Raw genomic sequence first — 19,774 nt, forward strand, 5'->3', positions numbered from 1 at the left:
GGGTGGACTGTATTGCATGTATGTATGTATGTATGTATGTATGTATGTATGTATGTATGTATGTATGTATGTATGTATGTATGTATGTATGTATGTATGTATGTATGTGTGTATGTATGTATGTATGTATGTAGCCTATGTAAAAAAAATTATGGTTCATTTAACGACGTTCGCAACTGTCGAGGTTATATCAGCGTCGCCGGTGTGCCGCAATTTTGTCTCGCAGGAGTTCTTTTACATGATAGTAAATCTACTGACATGAGCCTGTCGCATTTAAGCACACTTACAAAATAAGAAAAAGAAGCGACATAAACAGTCATTATAAAACATAGGTCACAAAAATAGACTTCTATAAACTAATTAGATTACTACAAAAGAAACAATATTTAGATAAAACATTTAGAAAACAATACGTTATATTTAATATAAACCTAACCCCCGTATGAGGGAGGTGGGATATGATGATAGAGACTGGATTAATCTTGCTCAGGATAGGGACCAATGGCGGGCTTATGTGAGGGCGGCAATGAACCTCCGGGTTCCTTAAAAGCCAGTAAGTAAAGTAAGTAAGTATTCAATTTAGTAAGAATTTAATATTAGTGAGAAGTCAAAATGAAAGTTTTGTCGGTTAACTTGATAACAAAATTGAGTAAAATAAGAATCAAATTAAGTAAAATGAAGTACCTGTATCACAAATTAACAAGATACTTATTCAAAATATACAGCATTTTAAATATAATATATTAATACTAATTTAAATTACACATTCTAAATATCTTCTATTCCTAATTAGGATTTATACATTTTGATTTTTAAATTTAGATACACTACTTCAAAATCATATCATTATACATTGTAGTCTATAATTAATGTTGTGTTTTTTTGTTCCCCTCCTCCCAGAAATTATGACGAATTTTGCCATTTCAAATGAAATTACTTATTTTTACTGTGCTTTTTTATGTGGAAGGAATTTAATCATATACAGTATATTTAAGATTTTGTTCCAGTTGAATTTCATTCTCGACATCGCAATGACTTCACGCAGTCAGGGTTGCCAGATGTCCCGATTTGGCGGCACATGTCCCGATTTTCATATAAAAATCACGAGTCCCGCTCCGATTCCAGGCGGGACGCAAAAAGTCCCTCCATTAGAAAATTAACATCAGTTGTATAATTTGTCGTTACCTAGTAACTATTTTCTACTCGGCCTAAATAATAATTACATTAAATTTAAATTAATTTTTTTAACAATGTAGGTTTGTACATTGGAAAGAACTAATAGTTTGGCAAGTGTAAAGTTTGTGACAGCGAATTCAGTTGTGAATATAATATTTCTGAACAATTAAAAAGAGACGTTCATCAGAAATGCATGGCACAGAGAATGGAAAAAAGTTTAGTTGAAAATGCTAAAGTGCAGTGATAAATATGTAGGCTATATAAGCTCTGTAAAAGTATACTGTATGTTAAATGATGGGTTTAGAGCGGTAATTATGTAGTCACAAAATAAATAGGAATTTAGCTATCAATAAATTTTATGTAATTGTAATCAATGAAGAATATTGAAATCTAACTATTTTGTCACATGTGATGCTATCTTATGGAATTTATGCTTCACATTTAATAATAAACAGCTGGGGAAATCTATGAGATAGAATTGCTGTTAAATTATTGAGTTAGTAATAATTTGGCACAACATATTATTGTCAGAAGCCCTTCAGAAAAACGCCAGACAAATGTGATGTAACTTAAAGCCAGATAAATATTGTTTTGCGCTTGGAAACCTGTACCTACAATATTTTTTTATTAAAATTGCAATTTTGATATTCATATTATTAGTTTCTTTAACTGCATACAAATAGATCGTTTTTAATCAGTTTTTGAAGCCACGAAAATGTCAACTCTGCACACATTCATGTCACTCTTCTTTTAAGGCAAAACGTAAATACCGTATGTGATGGAAGAAGGATGTCCCTCCTTGGTACATCTAAAATCTGGCAACCCTGCACGCAGTCCCAACTGCCCCCCAACTTCAGTGCTAGTACGTACGAAATCTTCAACCAGACCGGAAAAAGTAAACAAGCTATAGCCTGTTCCCCACCTCCGTCCAACACTCCGCTGTCAGTCAACCTGTATCTCCTCCATCGGGACTTGAACTTCGAAGTCTAATCATTGTTTTGCTGAGCTATAGAGTTGAAGTATTGTGAATTCGGAGAAATCATTTTGGGACATGGCGTATTGTTAATATTTTGTTGTTGCGCAATGGCTTTTTGCTTTACAGAAACAATTCCAAGTAATCCAAGTAAGTATGATTTATCGGCAACTTGTTCAGCTCCAAAGCAATGCCACAAAACATAGTCAAAGATAAAAGTATTTTCTTCCTCTGAGGCAAAACACTCATATTCGCATGGCATAGGTATTCATTTTACAGCTTGGTTCTGTGAGATCTTTAAAGGATCGTAAAATGAAGAAATATTTCGCATGTATTCTTCAGCTGAAGTGATACATTTTTATCGTGGATTTCCAAGGTATAAAGCAGGAAGGCCAGCCACCTGCAGACTGCGCGCCGCGTACAGTCGCTGATTTACTGCAATTCTTACTAACTGCAACCTTGGGAGAAGAATACATTATGATACCAATTCTGTATTTCCTCCACGGAGGTATGTGGCGATTGGTATAACGTAGCATTCAGTAGAGTATATACAGAATACACAAAGAAGTCAACATTGTACTGTACGTTGCGAGACAGGAGGATTGTTTTTTGTTTAGTCGGTTATTTAACGACGCTGTATAAACTACAAGGTTGAATAATTTCGAGGGAAAAATTGTTCCGGGGCCGGGCATCGAACCCGGAACCTTTGGTTTAACGTACCAACGCTCTACCAACTGAGCTACCCGGGAACTCTACCCGACACCGATCCAATTTTTCCCTTTATATCCACAGACCTCAAAGTGGGCTGACAACCATCAAGCAACCAACTTCGAGTGCACACTAACTCCGTGTGACTTAAATTGTGATTTTCTGTTAACGAACTGTGACGTGTATTATGCAAATCAAGATTTCAGGTATAACTCCCTGTAAAGTTGATTTGAATAATTTCGAGGGAAAAATTGTTCCGGGGCCGGGCATCGACCCGGGACCTTTGGTTTAACGTACCAACTGAGCTACCCAGGAACTCTGCCCGACACCGATCCAATTTTTCCCTCTATATCCACAGACCTCAAAGTGGGCTGACAACCATCAAGCAACCAACTTCGAGTGCACAGTAACTCCGTGTGACTTAAATTGTGATTTTCTGTTAACGAACTGTGACGTGTATTATGCAAATCAAGATTTCAGGTATAACTCCCTGTAAAGTTGATTTGAATAATTTCGAGGGAAAAATTGTTCCTGGGCCGGGCAACGAACCCGGGACCTTTGGTTTAACGTACCAACGCTCTACCAACTGAGCTACCCGGGAACTCTACCCGACACCGATTCAATTTTCCCTCTGTATCCACAGACCTCAAAGTGGGCTGACAACCGTCAAGCAACCAACTTCGAGTGCACAGTAACTCCGTGTGACTTAAATTGTGATTTTCTGCAAATCAAGATTTCAGGTATAACTCCCTGTAAAGTTGATTTGAATAATTTCGAGGGAAAAATTGTTCCGGGGCCGGGCATCGAACCCGGGACCTTTGGTTTAACGTACCAACGCCCTACCAACTGAGCTACCCGGGAGCAATTTTCCCCTTGAAATTATTCAAATCAACTTATACCTGAAATCTTGATTTGCAAACTACAAGGTTATTTAGCGTCGATGGGATTGGTGTTAGCGAGATGGTATTTGGCGACATGAGGCCGAGGATTCGCCATAGATTACCTGGCATTCGCCTTACGGTTGGGAAAAACCTCGGAAAACCCCCAACCAGGTAATCAACCCAAGCGGGAATCGAACCCACGTCCGAGTGCAACTCCGGATCGACAGGCAAGCACCTCAGCCGACTGAGTTACGCCGGTGGCTGGAGGATCCTGCGGGGAGGAGGAATTTTATTGGTGGGTGAGAAAACAGTCACATGGTGTCAAACTCTTCTGATTCTCTACGATATAGCCAGTAACAGAAAAAAAATGCATTGCAATACTACTCATTCAGTTGTCTGATGTGATGAGCGCTATGTAAGATTTGAATTATTTACAGGACGTTATGGTTATTATATTCTAACATGGAAGAACAGTTTCCACCCTGACGAGACTAGTGACGCAGTAAATAAAATAAACGAAGACTTGAATTCGATTTCACTGTGGGCACACAAATTTGGATTAAGGTTAACTCCAGAGAAATCGCAAGCAATCGTAATGGGACATAATCGTCTTCGAAGCACTCTTGATAGTAGTACTATACCACATATAATATTGAATGGGATTATTGTTAAATACAGTGAAACAGTTAAAAATCTTGGCATTTTTAAGGATAGCTATCTAAATTGGAACACTCAAGTAACACACACTTTCAAAATAATATTTTCTTAACTTCACTCCTTGTTTCATATGAAAGAATTTCTACCACTTAGTCTAAAAAAGAATCTTATTCAGACGTTTGTAATGCCGCATTTTGATTATTGCGATTTCTTGCTAACTAATGTAAGTTCACTCTTAGCTGAGAGATTACAACGTGTTCATAATGTGTGCTTCCGATTCATCTACAATACTCGTAAATTTGACCATATAACACATTCCCTCCAGTTATTTTCATGGGTGCATCTGAAGGAACGTAGAACAATACATTCACTGTCTCTTCTCTTTAGAATCATGCATACTTCTACTCTGAATTATCTGCTATCGCGCTTTTAATTTCTTACAACTCTTCGAAACCGACATCAAGCACTTCTTTCTATTCCTCATCATAGAATATCTTTATACTCATCCTCCTATACTGTAGAAATACCTCGCCTCTGGAATTCGTTACCTAATGATGTCAGGGACTACCGGACTTCATCACAATTCAAAATTAAATTGGAAAATTTTATCTTATTTAATGCCTTTTAGGTATTGCTAGAAGTGTTGATTTGTGTCTTTTTTTTTACTCTAGATTAAGATTGCAAGTTTCTTGTTTATGTTAGTTAATTAGTTAGGATACAATTAATTACGATACTTGATCACTCATTTAAAGTTTGTGTGACTGCGACCTTTGTATGTTTTTGTGTGGCTTTACTTTGTTTATAGTGTGTTTTTTTTTTCTTTTTATTTCTATTACTGTATTTCTATTTCTGTGGAAGAGAAGGCCTGATGGCCTTAACCAAACCAGAATAAATAAATAAATAACATAAATAAATAATAAGAGGAGCAGTTTGACTTCATGAAGGGAAAAGGTACGAGAGATGCAATTGGACTGCTACGAACAATCTGCGAAAGATACCTAGAGAAGAATAAAGAAGTAGACGATTGGAGCGCATGTAATAAACCATTATTATTATTATTATTATTATTATTATTATTATTATTATTATTATTATTATTATTATTATTATTATTATTATTATTATTATTTGGTTACTATCCACCTGTATATATTTGTCGTTCTGGTACACTGACATTCAGAGATGCGCTATTACTTTTCATTCGGTAGGACTGTAGTCCAAGCTCACACAACTTAACAGTTTTGGCACCAACTTCCTAGTTCTGGTCATTATCCACTCTTCAATGGCGATTCTGCGTAGATCTTGCAGATTGCATAGTCGGTCTGGGAGTGTATAAACAGACATTTTAATCGATTTTTTTATTTATTTAGTAGGTGATTTTACGACAGTTTATCAACATCTAGGTTATTTAGCCTCTGAATGAGATGAAGGTGATAATGCCGGTGAAATGAATCCGGGGTCCAACACCGAAAGTTACCCAGCATTTGCTCATATTGGGTTGAGGGAAAACCCAATCGATCGCAGGTATGTTCAATAGGATTCATGTTCTGGGAACAAGCAGGACATTCCAGATGGTTCATTCCTGCACGAAGAAGGAGATTATTAGAATTATGATGGACGCTCGAATTACGAGGGGGATCCAGGAAATAACGACCGTTCGCGCATACCCGCCGCGCCGCTGACTCCCCTTCCTTGTTTGAAGGTCAACTGGCTTCCTTAACATGTGTTCTCATAATGTTGTGAGTACTGGTTGCAACAAGTCGCCATTGTGCATTTTGTGTTACTTCAAAATGAACGACGTGATTGATAATCCCGCCGACTGTGAGGTGAGGAGTGTGATTCGATTTTTGAATGCCCGACATTTGAAACCTGCAGAAATTTACCGACAATTGAAAGAAGTGTATGGTGATACTGTAATGAATGAAAGAAATGTGAGAAAATGGTGCGAAATGTTCAACAATGGGCGAACAAATGTCCACGATGAAACTCGACCCGGACGCCCATCACTCATCACAGAAGACCTGAAGACTAAAGTGAACGACAGAATCTTGCAAGACAGGCGCACATCACTCGACGAATTGCATATTGCCTTTCCTGACATTTCTCGTTCTTTGCTTGGTGAAATTGTGTCGCAACATCTTGGCTACCACAAAATCTGTGCCCGCCCGCACACTGCTGCTTCAACTCGAGAATTGCTGGATCAATTCGGTTGGGAAATCTTTGAACATCCGCCCTATAATCCAGTCCTTGCTCCTAGCGATTTTTACCTTTTCACTAAGCTGAAAGACTTTCTGGGTTGTACGCGTTTTCGAAGTGATGAAGAGTTGAAAAAGACAGTGAACACCTGGCTTAATGAACTGGCGGCAGAGGAGTATAACACTGGAATTCTAAAGCTAGTCAACAGATACGACAAATGTTTAAATGTAGGTGGTGATTATGTAGAGAAGTGAAGGAAGCTTCAGTTATGTAACAGACTTTGTTTTTTTTTTTCAAATAAATATATATTTTTTAATTATTACAACAAAACGGTCGTTATTTCCTGGATCCCCCTCGTATCATTCATGAAGACGAATTCTTCTCCAAAATGCTGACGATACGGTTAAATTATTAGTTGGAGGTTGTCGTTCCTGCATTGTTGATCCCTGAGATTGACCTAAGTGACCAGTAGGCATATGGTGTCCCCACGTAATAACACCCCAAAACATCAGGGAACTGTCCTCTTGCTGCACTCGTTGGACACTGTTGGAGACATGTAGCCTGACCTGGTTGCCCCCAAACGCTTACATGGAACAAGACACATGCCACATTCTTCGGTAAACATTACCTTATGCCAATTCTGAGCAATTCATTCTGCATGTTGTCTGGCCCATCTGTAACGTGCCCATGATGTCGAGATTTGAGAGATGGGTCTCGCTCTGGACGTCGAGAGTGCATAAATTTACAAAACTCCTATCCCACCCCTTTTCTTCTGACCGTCTTCTGCTAGGACAAGAGAACAATCCCCAAACCTAACCGTCCCTTCTTCGGTTTACTTGTTTCGCACAGGTGAGTGCCATCAGTTTGGAGCTGTTCTATACCTGTCTTCTTTCTTTTTGTCGTATGACTCTGCTGCCTGCACTTTAAATTTGTTTTACTTTTGATAGATAGCGCTTAGTGCAGGGTTCTTTACGTTTCTAGATAATTAAAGGCAGTAGCGGCTGGTGATCAAAATAATGAGTGTGCTACAATCTCTATATCGGCCTACTGTAGGCTTACACTTACAGTATATGTATTTATCTTAATTTGAGTCTCGCCTAGTCACGAAATATGAAGTCCATACGACGTTCCTTCCTACTGCAGAACTTGTCAGTTACCCTGATATTAAACCCTCCATCTTGGACATCATACTCTTTTCTGTTGGCAGTATTGCAAGAGCAGAGAGACGATCCTGGGACATAGTGTTCCTTAAAAATCGTTTTTATGCGTTTCAAGCAAGAAAAAAATCTTTCTGGCTCAGCAGTGGTCATTGGTGTTGTAACCAAAATATTTAACAACTTCGGTACTTCACAGAATGGATCCTGTAAATTGTTGGAGACTATGTATTGTAACAATTGAACAGGCATCTATATTTTGGAAGTCGGGTTTTCCGTATAGAACTCCAAGTTGTGTCTTTAACACTCTTTTGTTCAGTATAGTATAGCTGTTGACAGCAACTTCAAGTTCGCGTTCACGATAATTATACGAAAAATTCTAAAAAAAATGTTGCTGTTTAACAATTTTGTTGCGTCTAGGTAGCTTAAAGACTGGAAACGGTGAGTAGCTTCCTGAATTATACAATCACATACTTCCTTGGCTTCAATTTTCTGGGATCCCATTTTCCGTCGCTTGCTAGCTGATTCAGGAGGAACCTCATAGGCCTACAGGTAGATGGCAGCAGCAGTCTGATATTTAAATTACAAAATACATTGTAAATAGTTCCGAGTTCTTCCACAAACAAGCATTCTTTCGTTACGCTTTACTTTTGCAATCTCCAAGCTGTGTTGTGCTGAAGCTGACTACAGCACTTTCCCGCGTAAAAGTAGCCAATCACAGCAGTGATTTCAGCTTCGCACATGCGCATTAATTGTCTACATTCTCATACGAAGTTCAGAGTAGCACAACGAACCCCCTGAGGCACCAAAGAGCGAAGAGCGAAGACTAAACACTCGATAATGCGTCATGAATATAACCACGGGAAATTGTTAAATGACAGATGAGATACTATGGTATTACAAAAACATTATTTGAGCAAAAATTATCAGTGTGCTGTAGCACCCTAGCACATAGGGACGGGCCGCCCCTGGTTAAAGGGAATATGCTGGGATGGAATGGAATTTCGGGAGGAGGACAATACGACTCAACACTGCGACCTTTCAAGATCTACCAAGCTAGGCGCATTCTCAAACCCACACCGGCTGACTACACTAAGGTTCGCTGCGTACCCAGGTTTCGAGCAGGCAACCCCACTCATCTCTAGGCCAGCCCCCTCCGTGCGTCGTCAGTCGGTGTTCGGGGAATGCTGTGGAATGATAACGGAATGAAGAAATATTGACGGAACGCTGTAGGTGCCTAATATGGGGAAGTTTGAGAACACCGAGGAAAACCCCAACTGCGACCTTGTCCGTCACAAGAAGAAGAATCCCAAGCCAGACCGGGACTCGAACTGGAACCACCTCTGTGACCACTCAGTCACCGCTGGGTTAAGAGATTGTGTTATTGACGTAACATAAATATTCAATATATGGTAATGAAGGAAACTTTGTCTGGTGTGTTTATTATGATGGAAAGGCTATACAGTATAAGCTTACTGGAGATTCCATGGACTCTGCGGCTGCAGGAAATCTTCGTTGTTAATTTTACTTCATGAACTTCCAGTGCTCAAAAATTCGCACTGCTTTTTTTTTTTTCATTTATTGTACACAGATCTACAATTAAACAGGATATGTCAACATTTGATTTTGAATTGACTAATAACAGATGGTCTGTGTACATAATGAGGTACATGACTTCCGAGTATCACAGCTGTGGATGGAGATGAGTCTGTCGTGAAGAGGACGTCTCTTTTGTTATAAATAAGTCTCTAGCTCATCATCTCATGGGCTTGTTTAAGCCCTTCTGGACGTTGTGTTTAACAAAACCTAGAAGAAAAAGTGATTTTCAGTTTAATATTGCTACTGTAACAGCTTTAAGTTGTGTGTAAATTTATAATATGATGTGTGTATGTATGCATGCGGGCATATAGGTACGTTATGTAGGTCTAAAGTAATACATATATATGTTTTTACCTATGCTTAAGATTTAAAAATAATACATTTTGAATTCCTTCTTGGAGAAAGCCATGCTAATGATTTTATCGCCCTTTAAAATCTATCGCCTTCCGCCGGATTTGAACCCGCGAACCTCGGTTATACCAGTCAGCATGATAAGCGAGATTTTTGGGTTTCCTGGGTTTTCTTGCATTGATGTGGAAATATGCAATATTTCGGAGCTCTTGGTAACAGAGTTAACAGATAGATTCCCATATATTATATTATATTATATTATATTATATTATATTATATTATATTATATTATATTATATTATATTATATTATATTATATTATATTATATTATATTATATTATATTATATTATATTATATTATATTATATAATGCGTGTTATATCTAACTCGGCAAACATTGGCTTTCACCTATATCGAAGGAGCAGTGTCTTTGAGTTGAACTTCCCAATAAAAAGATAAAACATCGCCCTGTCTCTTTCGTGTATAATAATTTCTACGCAGTAAAAATTATTTGACAATTCAATGAAATTTATCTAAAACGATAATAAACTTACCGGGAATTGATAACAAAGCGATGATTATTGGTGAATATCAGTAAAAGTCGTCAAAACCATAGTTCCCACCGCCGCCTTTACTGCCGGCCCCCGAGTTGGCTTGACTTTGTGAAAAACTGGCTGAGAAGGGACCAACTCCAAAACTCGCTGACTGGCTCTGGCTGGATGCGAAGCTCTGACTTGGGCTTCCATGACCATGACCTCCACCAATACTGCCACTAGACGCTTGAGCCTGTTGACAATGTGCATGACACGTTACCAAATTAGACACTTTGTTCAGTTTGTTTTGCGTTTTAAATAATATTAGCTACTTCGGATTTGTTTTTACAGAAACCTCTTGAGTACTACTGTATAATCCATGTCGTGATCCTTATCTTGGTCCCTGTCGTGATCCATGTAGTAGTCGCGATCCTTGTGATTTACTTTGTCATTGTCCTTATCGTCATCCTTATCTTTTTCGCGGTCTTTATCATGGTCCTTGTTCTCTTTGCCATAGTCCTTTTGTGGGACTTATTTCTTTGTCAGGGTTCTTATCGTGGGACTTATTGTCTTTGTCACGGTCCTTATAGTGGGATTTAATGTCTTTGTCATGGCCCTTATTGTGGGACTTATTGTTTTGTCATGGTCCTTATCGTGATTCTTGTCTCTGTCGTGGTCCTTTTTATCATGTTTCTTATCGTGGGACTTATTGTTTTGTCATGTTTCTTATCGTGTTCGCTGTCGTAGGCATGATCCTTATAGTACCTAATTCTTATCGGCGTCCTTGTTATTATCCTTATGGTCCTTATCGTGGTACTTGTCATAGTTCTTACCGTGGGTCTTGTTGTCTTCGTCATGTTTAGTATAGTGATTCTTGTTGCCTTTGCAATGGTCCTTATCTTTGTCGTCATGGTCGTTGTCCTTATCGTGAGCCATGTCATGGTCCTTATTGTGGTCATTGTCGTTGTCCTTATCGTGGTCGTTGTTGTCTTAGTTATGATCCTTCTTGTCTTTGTCATTGTATTAAACATATTTGTCATTTCAGAATGATCTTGTTTTCTCCATGTGGAAAGTGACTTTTGTATCACACGGTAGTAAATCTAATCTTCATCGCAGTACGGCAGTCTGATCAATCATAGATTTACTCAGGATCTTGTACATCTAACATCATGAAAAATAATATTTGAAGCGACCTGTACGTGTTCCACAGCCTTCTCGATGACGAGAAATCAGCATTCTCACACTCACATCTCAGCACTCTCACTCGCACGTTTCCTAAATGGACCGGGCTATATAAGTAAAACTGTTGTTTCTCACATTAAGTTATATTTTGCAATTTTCATTTTAAATGAAGCTCATTCTAAAGTAAGAGGTGGGATGGTACAGCGTTTTTTCGTCACAGGTCCCGAAAAATCGCTGTGACAGATAATGGCGGTTTTGTTACTGAGTGATTTTTGTGTTCGGATGATTCTTGGCGATTGTGAATGTTTCTCATCTCGAACCGACGAATGTTTATGTTTATCGCTTCTTTGCGAATTGAATTAATACACCGATGCTATATCCTACATCAACAATAGCGATTAGCGCGGCGAGTATCCTATACTAAAAGCAAAATACGCTCTGAGTTGTGTTATCGCGATGTGTGGGCGTGTATATTCTCCCAAGAATGTTTACGAATGATTCGGTGAATTATTCGTGGAAGAATATAGCGAGTGCATTTTAGCTGAAGAGTTGCACACGTTAACCTTTAGTGTATCCACTCGAGTGGAACGAAAATTAATTACATCCCAGATGTTTTCCTTCAAGTTAATCTGCTGACTTGCAGTTGTCTGGACTCTGGAGCTGTAACCAGAGGCCTAGACGTACATCAGTCGCCATCGATATAAATCACATCGGTAGGCAATGAGGAATTCTCAGAGCTGTGATTTTGGAACGCTATACTCAGTCGGAACCAGTGACAAACCTGTCACAGCGGCAAAATCACAGATCTTCTAATCATATCCAACCACTATTCTAGCAAGGCAACACTGCTACAACATGGAAATCTTAAAATATAATAAGCAAGAAAGTATGTGGATGTAGATTTCAAGTAGGCCTATAGATACCAGAAATCGTTATTACTTCCTTCTATGAAATATAGGGTAATATTCACGGCTAACAACCCGCGCTTTATTAATCAATTCTATAGGCCATTTTGAGCAAAAAATGTCATATGAACATTATCAATCGTTGAGTTACAGCTGATTGAATCCTATGGAAGTAGCAGTGGTTTTGAGCACGACTAAGAATATTATTATTCACTTAAAATAGACTGAAATATTAATTCAAAATACTGTATTAATAGTAAAAAAATATTCCTCAGTTTGGAAGCAGATTTCCAAATATCCTTCCTTCCACTTGGTCGCATAGATGTGAATGGCGCTTAGCTTTCCGTACCTCGGCACAGCTGTCCCTGTTGAGCGTAGCTGATAATCACTAGGGTGTGACATATGTACATATTTATGTAAGAAAAATAAGTTGAATATGTACCAAAATATGTAAAATCATGAAAATATTTAATATCAATATCTGGCAGGTATAGTATAGGTAAGACTCTCCAGTTGTGATTTCATAGAGCACCCGATTTTTTTACCGCACACTTGACACATTACTATTTTTCCATCTGTAGTGAAAGCTTCGTCCATTGCAATTCATGATTTTATTTTTGTCGTTAGGTTGAAGTTACAGGGGCCATTTTAGTTAGTTAAAAGCACTAGATAAACTCACTTGCACTTATAGGTAATGTAAGTACTGAAGCTGGAAAACCGAGTGAAATGAATGACAACAGTACTGCAAGCATTGTTTCGCTTTACTGGATTAGGAGAAAATAAGAGGAGATGTGAGACACATGCATTTTAGCTGCTCCCTGTAAGAAACAAGTACCTACTAAAACCTCAAACTATAGGCATTTACAAACTGTTGTTTGAAAAGTGACATTCATATCTCATTCAGAAGGGTAGGATTATTCCAGCCGAGAACCATACTTTCTAATTGCTCGGAAAATCCCATTTCCGTATAGGTCTACTAAATTTTAATAAAGAGATCAAGCAATAACCTGAAAGTCTCATGTCAGACTTGACACTGGTTTTCTCTGGAAGAATTAGGAAGAGGGTGGGTAAGGTTGCAAATTGCATGAGAACGGCTTGTTAAGACGTGTGCAGAACAATTATATTTCGAGACAAATTATGTCTTCCTCGTCCCACCCACCGCATGAAGGCAACGCTACTTTCTGAGTGATTTTACAAAGTCTTTTTAAATCTGTGCATTTCAAATTGTAAACTTGCCCAGCAGAAGTTTTTTTTTTTTTTCCTTTCAGAGAAGTAAAAATGAATAAAACCCCTATAGATTTATGTAATACCAAGCCATAATATGTAATGTGGGGTAAATATGTAAAAATATATAGTAGCCTATAACATTTTAACATATTAATGGTAATTACAAGATTCGAAAAGATTTGTTATTTATATACGGTTAGGTTGAAAGGAATATAGTATGTAATTACATAAAAATCCGGTCCCTAAATCACTATCTTCCCCTTCTCCTCCGCACTTCTCGTCACAGTGCAACCCTCCTATTAGTTTACGTTCTAATGTTTCTATTACGATGCAAGCAACTCCAAAGCCTGATTCACAGTATGACGTTTGGATTTTTACGAATTACTTTCAAACTAGTGATAATTTTACCCATGTTCATATGACACTTTATGCTCAAACTGGCCTAAAGACGTGATTGCTAATACGCGGGTCAATAGTCGTGAATCACTCTGTATATGCTGTAACTATCAAATTGTATAAATAATAAAATTAATGTAGTCTTCTTGAGACGAAGATTTGCAACACAAGTGAACATGTTTCGATGTAGGCTACACTACAAATACCGTCAGATATCTCAACCTTCTAAGATTACGTAAGCAACGTTCTTGACCAAACCTGTGCAGCACTTCCAGAGAACCCACCACCACCGTGATGTCCACCGCCACCGCCGCCTCCACAGTAATTGCAGCCACCTCCATAATGGCCACCATGGTGATGACCTTTGAAACCGAGAAGACCCAGGATCGGGGACCGTCTATCCCTAACATTACCTGTAGAACAATAACAAGCTTTAATTTTATATGTTAGGTAATTCAAGACACATTTGAAAATGATGAAACTTTGTTAGAAAATGTTAAGAAACAACATTTCGTTGCAAAAGAATGGGTTTTACTTAAGTCAAAATTGATTAATACAAAATTCAAAATAATATGATCCACGCCTGGAAACATTACTGTTCTAAATATTCTTAGGGAGTTAGCAATCCTATCTTAATCATGATAGCATTAAGTACCAAATCTTGTCTACAGAGACAAAATCATTATTATGACGAAAAAAATTATGAAAATAAATCAATGAATAAGTTTAATTTGTTAACTTTTTGAACAAAACATTGCCAGTGCAACCGAGATGAAACAACTGAAGATAATTATTGTGCCAATAAATCCCATTTTTTAAATGAAAACCTTACTAGGTTCATTATACTTCAGTCGCTACTACCAATAACAATGTCGTGTCCATAGCCCTCGGGTTTGCGAACAGACTGGAATTGTAGGTTCGTTGCAGGAACTAAGTCCTCAGTGTGTACGTAACAGAACAGCTTTATTACCAGATGCCAGTGCGTTTGACAATGCGTTAACAATTTATATAGAATCTCGAAAGATTGATAAGAAAGGACGGTGGCCAAGCTCATGTACCCTCTTGACCGTCGTCTTCCTTGACCTTGGGGTCGGGCTTCACTTATATTTGATTGTTACTTCTTATAATTTCATAAATGGGCCGAATCGGTTAAATGAAGCAAAGGTTTTAAATCTAGCGTTACAATTTAACTGAAGCAAGACGGATTCAGAAAACAAAATAATTGGAACATCAATTTTGGAGGTCCAGATTTCAGTTTGAAAAAATTCTTACACATTCTGACGAAATTATGAGTTCAATTACACAACTTCAATAATACCAATAAAATTGTTACCGGTATTTATCATTACAACAATAGAATTATTATTATTACTACTACTAAATTATTATCTGTATAGAAGTGTTGGGCCCTTATACCTTCTGCACTTTTGCGAAAATTATTAACATACATTAGAGTGCCCAGCATTTACGAAATCGGAGTCAAAACTCTTGTAGGTATATAGGCCTACAGTCACGTTATTTCTCGAGTGAATCTACTCTCTCAGTTCCTGAGCGTTCAAGCAACCACATCGTTTTTTGCTTCTAAAAAATTTTGTGCGCTATAGCTATAGGTCTAATATCTTCTCTTACGCTTAAGGTAACACAGGATATCACATCCAAACGGAAAAATATCCATACACTAGGTTGCATTCGAACCCACGACTATACAGCTTACACCGCAGCCAATAATAATAATAATAATAATAATAATAATAATAATAATAATAATAATAATAATAATTACCTGTACTTCCTGTTGGTTTAGCCATGGCCGTCAACGCCACTAAGGTTAGAAAACAAAATACAACCAAAAATTTAGAATCCATGTTAACGTTCAGGTCTCCTACGGAGATTAGAACAAATCCGTAGCTAAACCTTCGTTATGTTAGCACACTAACATCGCATGAATACATGAGTAGCCTTTTATATATTTCCGTAAGGTCAGTTTGCTAAGGAAGGTGACTTCCAGACTTAATTGTAGGTGTGTTAGTTTTTCTGTTCTTCCGGCACGCGAAAGATGAGCATCTCCGTATACTTATATATGTAGAACATACCCGTCGCTACAAAAATGAACCTTAATGCAAATAGATTTGTCATTTAGTTCTGGTGATTTGAATTTCGTACATAAGGTTTAATTTCGAGGTTCACCTGCGGGGAATTTCTGAGACCGATTATTCATGACCGTAGGCAGATTCTTAAGGTCCACAAGTCTCCGGATCAAGGGCGTGCAGTATGCTGACCTTCCAGGGGCACCGCTATGTCGTAACAAAAGATGATGGTCAGGTGCTGCGTATGATATCTCGTGTCCGGTTTCGAGGAAGTGTCGTTAGCAAGACCTCAACCTGCCTCCTGGGATCGAGCCTTGCGGTCTATTGTCAGCTACGCAAAAAGCGGAGAACCATTAACGTTTTTTATACCTTCAAAAACAATAATCTTCGTTTCAGCTATTTCTTACTCATACACGTGTTAGTCTGTGAGACTGAAGGTAACACAATTATCTCGCTAATTACTGTACTGTAACACTATTGCACAACTCGTGTCGGAGCCGCCGGCGTAGCTTAGACTGTAGCGCGTTTTTCCGGAGCTGCACTCAGAAGTGGATTCGATTCCTGCCTGATCTCATTGTTTGGGTTTTTTCCGAGGTTTTCCCAAACTGCTAGGCGAATGTTAGGTAATCATTTAATCACACTGAAAATTCTCGGCCTCATCGTCGAATACCATCCTGCTATCACCAATTCCATCGATCCTAAATAACCTAGTAATCGATACAGCGTCGTTAAATAACCTGCTAAAATATCGTGTTAAAATTATGAGTAATGCAGCCTATTTCTATTAGGGATTATTTAAATACGTCTCGTCTCTTAGAAATAATAGAAAATCACAAAGATAGTATGGAATCAACACGTTTACCACAAATACTCCATACAGGTTGTAAGCGGCGAAGATACCGAAAATTTTACTGGCGATAAGGAACAAAAAAGAAGTTTAATCGAATTTTTCGAAATTCTAAAGTTTAAACTACAAAAAAAGTACATTTTTTCAGAATCTTAAGTAGGCCTAATAAAGTTTACAATTATTCAGAAACACATCGGAACAGTCAAGTAACTAAAAACTGAATTACAGTCTTAGAAAATATTTTGTCGCACAGATAATTTGCAAGTCCCAGAAATGAAGCAGTGCGCATGATCAGAGGACGAGCGACCTGGGTCACAAGAGAAGGACCGGTATGGCATAGTTGCGCCCCGCAGTCAATTGGGAGGCCTAGGCATGGCATAATTGCGCCCCGAAGAAATCAGGTAGCAGATGGACATGGCATAGTTGCGCCCCGAAGAAATCAGGTAGCAGATGGGACATGGCATAGTTTCGCCCCGAAAAAATCAGGTAGCAGATGGGACATGGCATAGTTGCGCCCCGAAGAAATCAGGTAGCAGATGGGACATGGCATAGTTGCGCCCCGAAGAAAGTGTGTCATGACGTCACTGTTGATGAGTCAGCGATTTGAAGCGAATTTCGGCTTTTGTGTCAGAGAAGTTGCCTATTAATCAAGGCGTTCAATCTGAACTTGAGAACGTGTATGGTATAACTTGAACGTCGTAGCAACAGATGGCTGTCTGTGTGCTACCATAACCTCTTTCGAACTGGGTTTTGCGCGGCCAAGTCGTACGCAGGATATTTGTTATCATCGGTTGCGTACGGCAACATTCCATAACACAAATCAAATGCTCCGTGTCCATGTTGACCGTCGAAGTTAATGTCAACAAATACGTAAGTAATCGTCTTAACCCTCTCCACTTATCCCGACAGTAAGAAAAAACTCACCTCAGTACATGTTTCGAAACAGTTCACATTCCTGCCACTACCGGCATTACCGTTACTCTTCAGAATGAACGCCGTACTTGCTAGGTAACTTCTCTGGCAGATAAGTAATACGCCTCTGCGGAAGTGTAGGAAGATTGAATTCTCTAGGCTCATCGACTAGCCACGTGACGGCATACAGCGAGCCATGACACACTTTGAACTGAACACCCAGTAGTTGAGGTAATAAAATTAATTTTGTTTCGTTGTATGTCTGATCATGCGCACTGACTTTCTGGGACTTATAAAAGTATTTGTGCGACAAAACTTTTTTCTAGGACTGTACATGTTTCCAGAACCTTAAGAGCCACCGGCGTGGCTCAGTTAGTTAAGGCGCTTGCCTGCCGGTATGAAGTTGCGCTCGGGCGCGGGTTCGATCCCCGCTTGGTCTGATTACCTGGTTGGGTTTTTGCCAAGGTTTTTCCCAACAGTAAGGTGAATGTCAGGTAATCTATGGCAAATCCTCCGCCTCATCTCGCCAAATACCATCTCGCTATCACCAACTTAATCGACGCTAAATAACCTCGTAGTTGATACAGCGTCGTTAAATAACCAACTAAAAAACCTTAAGTAGGCCTAATAAAGTTTAGAATTCTTCAGAAACACATTGGAATAGTTAAATAACCCACTCTGCAAGAAAGTGTGTTCGTTGCTTCATTCTCTAAATCAATTGCGAAATTGTCTGCCTCTTTCTATGAAAAGAAACACTGTTCAATTTTTAGTGATGCCCCATTTTGATTATTGCGATTCTCTCTTGACAAATACAACTGTCAATTTAACTGAAAGACTACAACGTGTTCATATTGTGTAGGTCTATATCCGCTTCATCTGCAATACTCGTAAATTTAACCATCTTTTGAAACCTCACTTCTACTTCAAAATATCTGATAAATTGCTTTGAACATCTTACAACGTTACGGAGTCAACATCAAGCCTTTGTAAGTTCTCCAGAAAGAAAGAACAAATGAGATTTATCCTCGAATGTATCAAGAGTTTGAGTCTTTATTATGTTGTGGGAAGTTAAAATCTAAGGATTGCAACATATGCTAGGAGAAGAATAATGAATACTCCATTTTCCTTCAGGAATATTGAAAGAGGTCTCTGGAAACTGGAAAGAATGATGTAGTTGAAAAGTCTAGTTCATTTGCAAATTTCAGAAAGAAAATAAAAGTAATCAATGATTTAAAGGAAGAAAGATGCAGAAGATGTACTATAATTGACACATTGTGAGATTCTTCAACTTGTTTATACGTACTAAAAAAAAAAGCTTGCACATCCTCGTTGCATGTGTGTGTGGAGTGTCTCCAGTATCATGGCACAATAAGTATAATATTAACTGGTTGATTAAAATAAATTTTAACAGAACTTTAAAACATTATTGTTTCACATTACTATATCAATATCAGCAGCAGCATCTTCAAGGTAGACCACATGGGCTGTTCTGTCTCGGAGGTTATCTTCTCCATGACGCGACGTCTAGGTCGCCCAACACTACTTCTTCCCTTTGGCCTTATATTACAATATTTGTTGTGAGAACCTTCCTGAGTTCTTCCGTATAACATGTTCATTTACCAAGAAAACATTTTCTCGATATAAATTTCAAATTTTTGGTCTCATTTCCTAACATGCCACGTCTTTTAAAATCTCTCTCAAAAATTGGTTTTTACCGTTTTTCGGTAGTTTAATATGTTTAAAATGATAGTATGATTTTATTTGTTTTAATTGTCAGTTTTTAGCCCTATCTTCAGCAAAAATATTGTAGTAATTAATGCAAAAAATGTTATCAATGAAATTTCTTTTTTGTCAACCCCTCAGTGGAATTTTAAATTTACTTAGCCGATTTTATACATAAAAATATGTTACATATTATGTCCTATTTTTCCTACATTTGTATCTTTTATCACTGCTGAGAAAAATGCTCCCAAATTTGAGGAATGTAAC

General features: G+C 38.2%; 1 protein-coding gene across 1 annotated transcript; it reads right to left on the reverse strand.

The window, feature by feature from the left end:
* Positions 1-9,161: 9,161 nt before the first annotated feature.
* LOC138694942 (uncharacterized) lies at positions 9,162-15,878 on the reverse strand. Its single transcript, XM_069819147.1, has 4 exons — positions 15,723-15,878; positions 14,198-14,352; positions 10,251-10,482; positions 9,162-9,551 (listed from the first exon to the last, which is right to left on the reverse strand). The coding sequence occupies exons 1-3, from the start codon at positions 15,802-15,804 to the stop codon at positions 10,288-10,290; spliced, it is 432 nt and encodes a 143-aa protein (XP_069675248.1). The 5' UTR covers positions 15,805-15,878; the 3' UTR covers positions 9,162-9,551; positions 10,251-10,287.
* Positions 15,879-19,774: the final 3,896 nt, after the last annotated feature.

The sequence above is a fragment of the Periplaneta americana genome, chromosome 2 (assembly GCF_040183065.1).
Source record: "Periplaneta americana isolate PAMFEO1 chromosome 2, P.americana_PAMFEO1_priV1, whole genome shotgun sequence".
In the NCBI taxonomy this organism is placed as follows: domain Eukaryota; kingdom Metazoa; phylum Arthropoda; class Insecta; order Blattodea; family Blattidae; genus Periplaneta; species Periplaneta americana.